Raw genomic sequence first — 12,871 nt, forward strand, 5'->3', positions numbered from 1 at the left:
TCCAACCAAGCTCTGGAGCAATTTCTCCGCTGCTATATCTCTGACCATAAGGACAATTAGGTTGATCTGCTACCCTGGGCAGAGTTTGCCAGGAACTCTGCCATCAACTCATCTTCCGGAATGTCTCCATTCATGGCCAATTATGGGTTCCAACCCGCTGTGTTGCTCGAGTCGTTCTCGCCACAGGACCTCCCGGCTGTGTGGGATCATCTTTGTGCCCTTCGTTCCTCTTGGGTGCAGATTCAAGAGTCTTTACATGTCTCTGCACAGCATCAGAAGCTCCAGGCAGACCGGAGATGTTTATCTGCTCCTTCCTACCAGGTTAGGGAGAGGGTGTGGTTGTCGACCTATAATCTCAACCTCAGGGTGCCCACTCCAAAATTGGCCCCCCGTTTTTTTGGGCCTTTTCGCATTGTCCGTAAGTAGCCTATGCCCTTGGTCTTCCCCCTGGCATGCGTATCTCCAATGTCTTTCACGTGTCACTATTGAAGCCACTGGTTAGCAATCACCATACTTCACTTCCTCGCCCTCGTCCCATTCCTGTGGGCAATCATGAGAAGTATGAGGTTAGCAGCATCTTGGATTCTCGTCTGTTCCCAGGTCAGGTTCAACACTGGTGCACTGGAAGGGTTATGGTCCTAAGGAGCGCTCCTGGGTTCCCTCCACTGATGTTGATGCTCCCTTTCCTCAGAAACTGTTTTTTGCTCCGCGGAGGAGGGGCTGTTGAGGGAAGGGTACTGTCAAGGTCTTACCTTGCATTCCTGTTGACAGACATCTTGGACATGTGCAGACATCTGCTTCTTATAAACTCTGATTGCATCATCACTTGCCTGCTGCCTGGGTGTTGCACATTGATGATGCTGCGCACCTGACTATATCTATCACCTGATGGGTTTCAGTCCTTGCCCTTGCGCTTGTGCTCCAAGGTGCATCTCTGCTAGCAGTCTTCTGTTCTCTGTTTTCCTCCGTGTATGACCTGGCTTGGCTGATGACTCTCCTGGCTCTTGATCCCGCATCGGCAGATGACCCCGCATCGGTATACTACCCGTTTCTGGACTCGACCCTGGCTTGGATGACTGACCGCCTCTGGACTTGACCCCGGCTTGTTCCTGCTCTCACTTTTGCTAAGTGTTTATTGTTGTTTGCTTCAATAAACTGCTTTATTTTACCTGCATCCCTGTGTGGTCTGGTTTCCTGGAACCCTGATAGCTAAACCTAAATCAAACCCAGGGCAGTTCAGTTCATCCTATTGACCAACTTGTCTTCACATCAGCAGATTGCCATCCTGTCATAATTTAGTTTGTAAGCCCTTTTATATAGAAGTTATGACTTTCATATTTTGGATGAATTTAGCTATGGGGCTTCAAACACTTCTAGGCAAATAATTATCTAGTGACTAATTACTTCACAGGGTATACTGTGTTGTTTTTCAGGTTTCAAGAAATGCCTAAGGGCTAGTTCACATCATCCACTGCATTGCAACATAGCTGCTTCTGTTCTGAGGGGCTGAGATCAGAGCAGTGACGATGAACTAACTTTATTGAAATGTCACATAGACATTTCATAAAGTTCATTTGCCAACCATGTGACGCAAGGCAGTGGATTCTCTAGCACTGCGCCGATAAAAAGTACTACATGCACTACTTTTTTCAGCACACTGTGCCGATATGTTTCAGTGTGAACCGTGCGCATTTTGCCTTGTCCACGCATTGAGATTGTGCTGGAATAGCCACCCAACGCAGTCCCACCGAATGTGGTGTGAACCATCCCTAAGGGTCATTGGTGTGTGCAGCCTACTGCATTAGGGTGTGCACCCTAGAACACAAACACACATGTGTGTATATCAGCAGAGCAGTGGATGGTGTCAGTAGAGCAAATATTGGTGTCAATAGGCCTGTGGACAGTATCAGTAGTTTTTTATTTGTATTATTTTTTACAATATTATTTTTTACAATTCTTATTTACAGTATTATTTTTTATTCCATTTTTAAAACATTTTATGGGGCTTTGGTGAAATATCAAGGGTCTAAACAGACCCCTGATGTATTAACTTTTGAGACAGAAAAAGAAACTGAGGACAGAGATTCCCTTGTCCCTTTCTCTGCAGCCTGCAGGAAACATAGTTTACTATGCTTCAGTTAAGAATGAAGACAGGAGCGATCAGTACAGATCACTCACTATGTTCATTCAGAAAATGAAGGGTCGGTTAATTAAATATTTATCAGCCCTTTCCCCACTCCTGGGAGGAGAGGAGTGAATCTGGCAGCACTGCAGGATTAAGACAGGGGGAATCAGGATTGTACAGGGTGATTAGGGTGTGGACAGGCTTACTTGGCACACCCTATGTGCACGCCTATGCTAAGGGTCCATTCACACTGACGTATTTCAATAGGAACAGTTAAAACCAGTATGTTGAGCTGATGTGTGCTACCCTATGCTGAAAAAAGGTAGAACATGCACTACTTTTTTCAACGCAACATGACACGTATGTAAAAACATGTGCAATGCAACACACTTGAATATAAGAGTCAAAATAGTCAATTGAGGTTTTCTTTAGGAATACAGCTTAGTGCAGTTGAAAAAATTAGAAAAGAAAGGTATTGAAAGATATTTTAAAATGCAACTTAGCATGAGAATGTATGTCAACGTAGGTGCATTTATGTGCACTTAAAGTGGAGTTCCGGCCTATTTTACAACTTTAGTGATTCCTGGAGTGCTCGCTATGCTGATCAACAATTGGGCATTTTCAATTTTTTTCGGGGGTCCCTTACCTTATTTTCAGGGCATTTTAATTGTACTTCCTCCTTCTCCCCCCTCTGTGGCCACGGCCACCGACATCACTTACGCCTTTGCATTGCATCCTGGGAGCTGTTTGTCATCACTCCCAGGAGGCTGGAATCAGGAAGAACTCCCAGAACACTCCCTGGAATCAGGAAGAAGGACACAGCAGATTACACTGCAGCTTCAGATGCCCACATCCAAGATGGCCGCGCCCAGACAGCGTTTTTAAGAGTATGATTTTGACTAATATTCAGTACTGTACACCTTGTAAGTATGAGAATAGCGGTTCTGTAAAGGGCGATGGATTAGTATTATAGGGGTATTTTTAGTTAAAAAGGGTATTTGAGGCTGGAACTCCGCTTTAATGCACACTTTGCTGTGTAAATGGACCCTAAGATGAACAGAAACAAAAATGTAATAAATAATGCAGGGAGTGTGCTCCATCGGTGAAGTCTACCCAATCTGGAGTTGAGCTTTGCCATTCTCTTCCTTTCCCTAGAAGCTTGTACTTGCCATCCCATTGCTCCATAACCACACTGTTCTGCTGTCGTGGTTAATGGAAAAAACCCAAAGGGTTATGAAGGACCAAGTGACTAGCTCCTGTTCCTCCCACATTTTTCAGAGAAGATGGGAAGTTAGGAATTTCCTTTGCTTTGACCTGGATATGCAAAGAATAGGTTCAACTTAAAGTGAGATTAAACATCATCTCCAAAAATGATCTATATTCATCCACTGCTTCTTGGCCCTGAAACTAATTTTTCATTAAATCATTTACTTTGGTTTTTCAGCCTCCTTGTAATTTCCTCCACGACCTCCCAACTCTCTTCTTTGTGTACAGTATCTATTGTAGCTTTGGAACCAATTAAGTCTATCACTGCCCATGGTCCAATGCTACATTTCTAGGCAAGCATCCAAATATGAAGCTTCCTATTTGTTTTATAAATGAATATATGTTAATGTTGAATACATACCATGAGATGGAAGGGAAATCCAGGTTTGAAGTATTTGGATGTCCTGGTTAGGAGGATTTTGTATGCAGACTTAACGATATAAATGTTGTCCAGTTCAGCTTCCACCCAATCACTTCCTGAAATATACACATTTTTTTAGATAAGTAGCACCAATCGGTTGCCCTAATTAGGGTTGTCTATTTTGTTCTCATTGATGTAAAAAAAGTCAGTTCGACCAAAAGTGATATTTTAGTCCCTGACTTCTGATCAGTGGTGTATCTTCCATAGGTGTAATGTGTGCTGTGCACATGGGCCCCAACAGGTTGTAGGCCACTGAGCCCTTACACACGGCACAACAATTGAGGAAATGATGTTCAGTTCTATGTCTTTGCTGCTTCTGTGATTGTAACTCACAAAGATCCATCCAGCGCTTGTGTATGGGGTAGAGATTGGGTGCTGGTCTCATGCTGGGGGGGTAGGTCCATGTTGCAAAAGCGAAGAGCACTGAGATTTGCCAATGCTAAGGCCAATCACAGTCCTGTTAGACCTGCCTACTGGACCCTGGAAAAAGAAGAGAAAAGCCTGCGCTGAGGACAGAGGGAGCCACAGTCAGGAGAGAATAGTAAGCTGTGCAAGAGAGGGCTCTGTGCCTGTATTTTGGAATAGAGAGTCACTTACTGCTGACCTCTGAATTCAACATCATTTGCTACTGACCTCCAAACGTTGCTGCACTTACTACTGACCTCTGAACTCTACATCACTTGCTACTGACCTCTAAACGTTGCTGCACTTACTACTGACCTCTGAACGTTGCTGCACTTACTACAGACCTCTGGACTCTGCATCACTTACTAATGACTTTTAAACTCTGCATCACTTACTACAAACCTCTGATCTCTGCATCACTTACTACTGACCCCTGAACTCTGCATCACCTAATACTGACCCCTGATTTCTGCGTCACGTACTTCTGACCCCTGAACTCTTCATCACGTACTTCTGACCCCCGAACTCTGCATCACGTATTTCTGACCTCTGAAATCTGCATTTCTTACTCTTGACCCCGGAAATTGGCATCACTTACTCCTAACCCCTGAAATCTGTGTTAATTACTTCTAACCCCTAGAACTCTGCATCACTCACTCCTAACCCCTGAACTCAGCAATGCTTACTCCTGACCCCTAAAATCTGTGCCACTTACTCCTGACCCCTGAACTCTGCATCACTTATTCCTAACCCCTGAACTCTGTGTCTTTTACTACTAACCACTGAGCTCTGCATTACTTACTACAGACCTCTGAACTCTGCTTTACATACTACTGACCCCTGAACTCTGCATAACTTACTACTGACAACAAAAAGGAAAAAAGGGCGCACCGACCTAGTGCATTACCACTAAAAATGTATTAAAAGTATTAAAAAGTATATATTATACTCACAAAGCGGGTGTGTATAACCACACATCAACATAACACACATATAGTCTCCAAGGTAGCCAAGGAACCGCACTGTGCTGAATGGTATACAGTGTACCACATAGGGCTGCTGTGTCTAGGCTGACGTGTTTCAGGGGTGAACCCCCTTCCTCAGAGCCAAAAAAGAATTGCTGCTGCTGCAGCCATTGTACCACATAGGGCTGCTATGTCTAGGCTGATGCGTTTCAGGGGTAAACCCCCTTCCTCAGAGCCAAAAAAGAATTGCTGCTGCTGCAGCAGCAATTCTTTTTTGGCTCTGAGGAAGGGGGTTTGCCCCTGAAACGTGTCAGCCTAGACACAGCAGCCCTATGTGGCATACTGTATACCATTCAGCACAGTGCGGTTCCTTGGCTACCTTGGAGACTATATTTGTGTTATGTTGATGTGTGGTTATACACGCCAGCTTTGTGAGTATAATATATACTTTTTAATACTTTTAATACATTTTTAGTGGTAATGCACTAGGTCGGTGCGCCCTTTTTTCTTTTTTGTTGTCTCTAGTTGGTTTCGGATACCCTTGATCCTGAAGGGGCAGCAAGACCACAAGCTATTGCACTCAAGTTTGAAGTATCTCTCTTCCCTCCGGCCTATGTTATACTCGAGCGCAGGAGAATTATTCTATAACTTACTACTGACCCCTGAACTATGAGTCACTTACTACTGATCCCTAAACTCTTCATCATGTACTTCTGACCCCTGAACTTTGTGTCACGTACTTCTGACCCCTGAACTTTGCGTCATGTACTTCTGACCCCTGAACTCTGTGTTACATACTGCTGACCCCTGAAATCTGCATCACTTACTCCTGACCCCTGAACTATGAGTCACTTACTACTGATCCCTAAACTCTTCATTACGTACTTCTGACCCCTAAGCTTTGCGTCACGTACTTCTGACCCCTGAACTTTGCATCATGTACTTCTGACCCCTGAACTCTGTGTTACATACTGCTGACCCCTGAAATCTGCATCACTTACTCCTGACCCCTGAACTTTGCATCACTTATTCCTAACCCCTGAAATCTGTGTCACTTACTCCTAACCCTTGAATTACGTGTCACTCATCACTGACATCTGAACTCAGCAACACTTACTCCTAACCCTTGAAATCTGTGCCACTTATTTATAACCCCTGAACGCTGCATCACTTAATCCTGACTCCTGAACTCTGCATCACTCCTAACCCCTGAATTCTTTGTCGCTTAGAACTGACCTCTGAACTCAGCAATATATACTCCTAACACCTGAAATCTGTGCCACTTACTCCTGACCTCTGAACTCTGCCTCACTTATTCCTGACCCCTGAACTCTGCGTCACTTATTCCTGAGCCCTGAACACTGTCACTTACTACTAACCCCTTAACTCTGCGTCACGTATTACTGACCTCTGAATTCTGCTTCAGTTACTACTGACCTCTGAATTCTGCATCACTTACTACTGACTCTTGAACTGTGCATCACTCGCTACTGGACCCTGCTCTCTGTGTCCCTCAGCCAGAATTCAGTACAATAAAAACCACACCCGATTTTGCCACACCACACTGTGCAATCTGCACTTTTTTTTTTTTAGATATGAGGGACAAACTTATGATCTTGCACACAGACCCACTGCTTTCAGAAAATGCTCCTGTTTCTTTGCTGACAAAACATTTACCTAAAACCTGTGGTAAACCATACACATCAAAGCCTGATTTATATTTCCACACTTAACAATTTATTTAGTACCAGGACAAAGTTAACCCAGGGGGATCTGGACAGGACTGCCAATGTCTGCCTCAGCCCCACCCAGTGATTGAACAGAACTGTCCAGTCCCCCGCCCCCCCCTCCTCTGCTCCCTCCCCTCCATTTACCAGGGTGATCTATCCAAACTCTTCCTCTGATCACAATAATGAGTTCCTGCATGCTCTGTAGCTCAAATAATGGTGCCACTGTAATCCCAAGGCATCGCCTGGGACACAGCACACATCGGGACTGAGGTCCAAGATGCAGGGCTATCCCGGCAAATCCGGGACAGTTGGCTTCTATGTACTTCCTGTCACTCTAGGCCAACTGTCCTGTGCCTTCCTCCCTTAACCAAATTCTCTGGCTGGCATATTTATTTAATTTTATAGACCTGTAAATAGCCTTAGTATAACATTAGAAAAACGCATGGCCACACAAGGCACAGCAAGGCTTAAGGTGGAGAGGGTATGGCAGTTTTCCTTCCCACCATCACCATCAACACCAAAAAAGTTGAATTTTCTCTATGTGCAATTAGCATGTATATTGTGGGTTAATGGAGGGGTTATTGCAGTACATAAATGTCAAACAATGTGCCAGCCCTCTATTTTATATAAAAAAGTGTAATACTTTTGTCAATAAAAATAGAAAGATTGAAATCAAATGCTTAGTTGATACTATGGGGTTTATTTATAAAACATTTGCTGTATAAATGTCATCCACATTATTGCCGGCTGCTAGATACATTTCTATGATCTTCAGCTAAATCTATTAAACCAAGATGCGGTATGTTTTCTTATTATGGTAGTACAGAAAACAATACCACTAGATGGAGCTGACAATGATAAAAATGAATATATTACAAAAATTACGGCCAAAATTTGTTCAGCATGAACAAATGTGTTTGATATCCATTCAACAAATGTTTTATAGATAGACCCCCATACATAATACCATTAAAATCCCCCAAAATGTTTGTGTTTTGCATTTCCCAACTTCTTGCTGTGTCTCTGGCCAATGATTTAAAGGGAAATCCCTGTGTTTGTCACAAGAGTACCAGGTAAAAAGGAAAAAGAGCCTAAAATAAAACAAATACAGTTACCGTATCTAAGGTCTGGTAAGCTGCAATATACGAGAGCTGTACCGAAAGTAATGCAAAAGTGAACATAATTTTTTATTAACTTACATACGTCATTCAGATTTCCCATGTTGGTGGAGTAAATCTTCATCTACAGTTTTTCTTTTTCATTGCAGGTAAATAAGGGATTTCAAGCAGAAACAATGTGCTGGTATATGGGTCACACTAATTAAGGAGGGTTGCAAGATGTCCAAAATTCAGGGAAGGTTACAGAATATTTACAGAGATAACACCATTGACAAGGGCAATGTCTTGTCATTGGTGACTCTTGTCAGTGGTGTCATCTCTATAAACATTCTGCAGCCTTCTGTGGATGTTGAACAGCCCTCCTTCAGCAAGATCTCAATGACAGCACGCTGCTAGTTGGTAGAGCAAAAGTTACTCTACCAACGTGTGAAATTTGAACGACCTACTGTATGTAAGTTAATAAAAAAGTTATGGCCACTTTTGGGTTACTTCGGTATAGCCCTCATATTACAAATGTGGCCTTGATTTCAAATATCCTTTAACTAATAAATAAAGATGAGCTACTGTCACTTTTTTTTTTTGTTTTAGATAAGCCTTAACGTTCATTTGTCTAACCTGCTTCAGTGATGACGGTGGCTGACACGTGCAGTTTGTACTGTAAAATATCCTCTGGTTTATCGATGATCTTCACAAGGTGTGCTGTCACCAAGGTAGCTCTTCCCCTTCCATCTTCTATCTAGATAAAGTTTAGAGAAAAACCATGTTAAAAGATAGAAGATAGCAAAGAAATATTTTTTTAATATAAGTTTTCTCTCATTCACACATCTCTCAGACTGGGCATATTTCAAGGATGAAGATTTGAAAAATGGGAAGTAAAGGTAATTTGTTTGTTTTTTTTTGCTGATGAGGTGACAACCATTCTGAGTCCCATGAGGGCTAAACCACCAGGATGCCACCTCCATTGCTCTGTATAATGGAGTTGAAGACTTTTAAATGTTAAAATCAGCCGCCTTACTGAAACCAAAAACAGAATCATCCAAGCCACGATCCACAAAAAAATTTAAGCCACACTCTGGGGTGGAATCCACACGCATATAAAGGCATGGCAACCATGGATAGATAAATATCTATTACCAGACTTTGACTCATCAGTGCACCATATCATGAAATAACACTAGCCCCACTAGCTTTTGGATACCATTTTGAACCCCCTTATCTCTACCCACCCCCACCTTTACCCAAGCCATTCTTTACCCCCTCCATTCTAATATCTAATTGTTAAAAAATGATGCAGGTATAAGCAAGTATGTCAGCAATCTGTATATCTCTATCATAAATTATTCAAGACGACATATGTAAAGTATAAAATATGGAAAATTCTCGCGCTAATGTGTTAAACTCATATATAGATAAATAAAGGTGAAAGCAGCATACACATAGGAATCATAGACATAAATTCCCAATACGTCATATAATAACAATATGTGCAGCGCTAACAAACAGTGTAAATGATTAGGTGACACAAATACTGAAATTAGTGCCAAAAAATTATTGTGATATTAAACAGTAAGCAAACATATTAATATTGATGTCCCAAAATATATATATGGAAAGAAAACAAAGTCCATGCAAAAAAGAGGAAGAAGCAATCAAAAAAATGTCCAAACAAGTTCCTCAATTGTGATGAAAAGTGTTTGGATAAGAATTCAAGGAGCCACAAGTCCCAGCAAGTAGGTATAGTTTTCACATAAACCAGGGATATTTGAGAGACACCCGTGTTAAGATCACCAAAGGAGCGAATTAGCAGCTTACCAGAGCAAGTTGGTCACCCAAATTAATGGGTAAACCTTTGTAGGCTTAATAGCAATACCAAAACGAACCACAGGATGTCACTTCACTTAGTGTCAGACAGCTCCGATCCGATATCCAATTAGCATGTATGAAAAAACGATGACAAGGACATAGTGTAACTCCATAAAACACAATCCATTTATTTAAAACATAAAAGTAACAAACTCACATTTCAGAAGCACATCGTGAGCGTTTAGAATCAAATGCAAGGATCAAGGAAAAGCACCATCTCCTTAAGCATAGCAGATCGTAACAGCTGGCTGTTGGGGGCGTGGTAGCGTCACATCTGACTCACCCGACCGGTTTCGTCATACGTTTAATGTCATCAGGGGCGTCCCTGCTATGCTTAAGGAGATGGTGCTTTTCCTTGATCCTTGCATTTGATTCTAAACGCCCATGATGTGCTTCTGAAATGTGAGTTTGTTACTTTTATGTTTTAAATAAATGGATTGTGTTTTATGGAGTTACACTATGTCCCGGTCATCGTTTTTTCATACATGCTAATTGGATATCGGATCGGAGCTGTCTGACACTAAGTGAAGTGACATCCTGTGGTTCGTTTTGGTATTGCTATTAAGCCTACAAAGGTTTACCCATTAATTTGGGTGACCAACTTGCTCTGGTAAGCTGCTAATTCGCTCCTTTGGTGATCTTTACACGGGTGTCTCTCAAATATCCCTGGTTTATGTGAAAACTATACCTACTTGCTGGGACTTGTGGCTCCTTGAATTCTTATCCAAACACTTTGCATCACAATTGAGGAACTTGTTTGGACATTTTTTTGATTGTTTCTTCCTCTTTTTTGCATGGACTTTGTTTTCTTTCCATATATATATATTGGGACACCAATATTAATATGTTTGCTTACTGTTTAATATCAAAATAATTTTTTTTGGCACTAATTTCAGTATTTGTGTCACCTAATCATTTACACTGTTTGTTAGCGCTGCACATATTGTTATTATATGACGTATGTAAAGTACCACATGCAATCAGTACAATTGTCATTAAGTACCATCATAGGCGTGTGCACAGGGTCAGGTATGTCTTCCTTTTTTGAATGAACACAGCGAGTGATCAGTATTGATCGCTCCTGTGTCCATTCATAACTGAAGCATAGTAAATTGTGTATCCTATATTTAATTCTGTGAATTACCGGAAGCTGCCTAACACAGAGGACATCCCAATTTATTCACTGTCCAATTCCAATGCAGAGAAAGAGACTGGGGAATCTCTGTCCTTAGTCCCTAGTCCCATTCTCTGTTACAAAAGTAAGACATCAGGGGTCTGTTTGGACCCCTGATATTTCACCAAAGCCCCCATGAAAAAAAAAGTAAAAACAAATTAAAAAAATAAAAATTAAAAACTACTGACACCAACCCCTGCCCTTCTGCTATACTGTATATATATATATATATATATATATATATATATATATATATATATATATACCTATATATATATTATGCATACATGCACACCTATGTGTACCATCAATGTTGCATAGGTCAAATTATAACCTGTCAATATTTCTAAATAAAAGTAATGAACAAGACAATGACCATTTATTTTGACAAAACAAAAAAAAAAAAAATAGGTGTGAATTAAAAGTATTTTAGGCATGTTATTTATCTGTACAAGTCTCATTTATGTGGACATCCAAAAGACTGCTGCTGGACACCGCCTTCTTGGATGTGATGTTAGCAGTCCCAGTAGAACTGTCCCTCAAATTCCACTTTATAGTGGTCTTTCTCAACCTTAAACCCCAGGGGAACCCTTAAAATAAATGTAATGTAATGGGGAACCCCTACTAAAAATAATTTTATGTTCAGTGTATGGTATATTAGCGTAGGTTGTAGATATTGATTGTGGTGTATTTAGGGATTGGTGACAACCAGAGTAGATCATTTATAACATCACATTATTATTATACAATTATTTCCACTAATCAAATAAATTATATTTATTAATGGGATTGGTGCAGCGCTGCACCAATCCCATTCTATATTGCTATTTAGATCTGGTATTTCTGATTCTAGATCAGGTGCTGGCTGCTTTCATTTGGTCTGTTGACTTTTTATTCATGTATGTTTTTATCTTTACATTTTAGCGCAGCAATATCCCCATTTTTATATATTTATTAATGGCCAGAAAAAAAAAAAAAACAGAAATCAGTGGAGAAGTGACCCCTTCCACAGGTTGTCAAAGTGATGCTTCTTTACAAAGTATTTTAGTGGGAGAAGAACGATAAATTAGTGGTCAGTGGGAGAGGACCCCCTTGCACTGGTGGTCAGTGTAATGTCCTATTATTTTAATGGTCAGACAGGAGATTGATCCACCAGTACCCCCCACTGCTCAAGGAACCCCTAGCAACCTCTGGAGGAATCAAAGGGCTCCATGGAAATCTGGCTGAGAAACCTTGCTCTATAGTTTTCCCCTTCAATCCTTCCCCAGCAGCTACATAAAAGTTGTGTGGGGAAGTGATAGGAGGAGCTGGGCCATCACACACAGTAATTAGACACTCCTAAAAGCAGAGAAGGATATGACACAGCAGGAAGAAACAGCTGTGTTAGGGAATTGGCTCTCCTGGAGTACATTTTTTTTTTTTTCTTCCCAAATGTTCTAGTTACGTTTTTTGGCAAATTCAAAGGCACATTGCAAGTGAATATCACAATGATAGTGAATATCATATTGCATGTGGATATCATATATACTTCATTTTACTGGAAATTCCTTTAGGTTGGTGAAAATTTTATTAAATTGGTGACATAAAAAATGTATAAATTAAAAATATAATTGACCCTAAACCATTATAGTATCCCTTTAGGGAACCCTGTAATAGTAGAGCATACCCTATATTGTGCTACTAAAATAGTGCAGGCAAATTTATTGACTCATGGCAAAATGAGTCTGGAATCTGGGTCAGGGTTTATTGCAGGTCAGGCTGGATGACTCACACAGGCAGGTCACTGGTGCCTCCCTCTGGTTCT

At 41.1% G+C, this 12,871-nt stretch overlaps 1 protein-coding gene across 1 annotated transcript in view; it reads right to left on the reverse strand.

Moving 5' to 3' along the window:
• LOC309553570 (venom factor-like) overlaps window positions 1-12,871 on the reverse strand; it is a 424,228-nt gene that overhangs the window by 327,495 nt on the left and 83,862 nt on the right. The window contains exons 9-10 of the mRNA XM_082254842.1: window positions 8,646-8,766; window positions 3,753-3,868 (exon numbers count right to left, since the gene is read on the reverse strand). Coding sequence (XP_082110968.1) covers window positions 3,753-3,868; window positions 8,646-8,766 — 237 coding nt within the window. The remainder of the gene's footprint in view (window positions 1-3,752; window positions 3,869-8,645; window positions 8,767-12,871) is intronic.

Source organism: Pelophylax lessonae (assembly GCF_965119305.1).
Source record: "Pelophylax lessonae genome assembly, chromosome: 4".
Classification (NCBI taxonomy): Eukaryota; Metazoa; Chordata; class Amphibia; order Anura; family Ranidae; genus Pelophylax; species Pelophylax lessonae.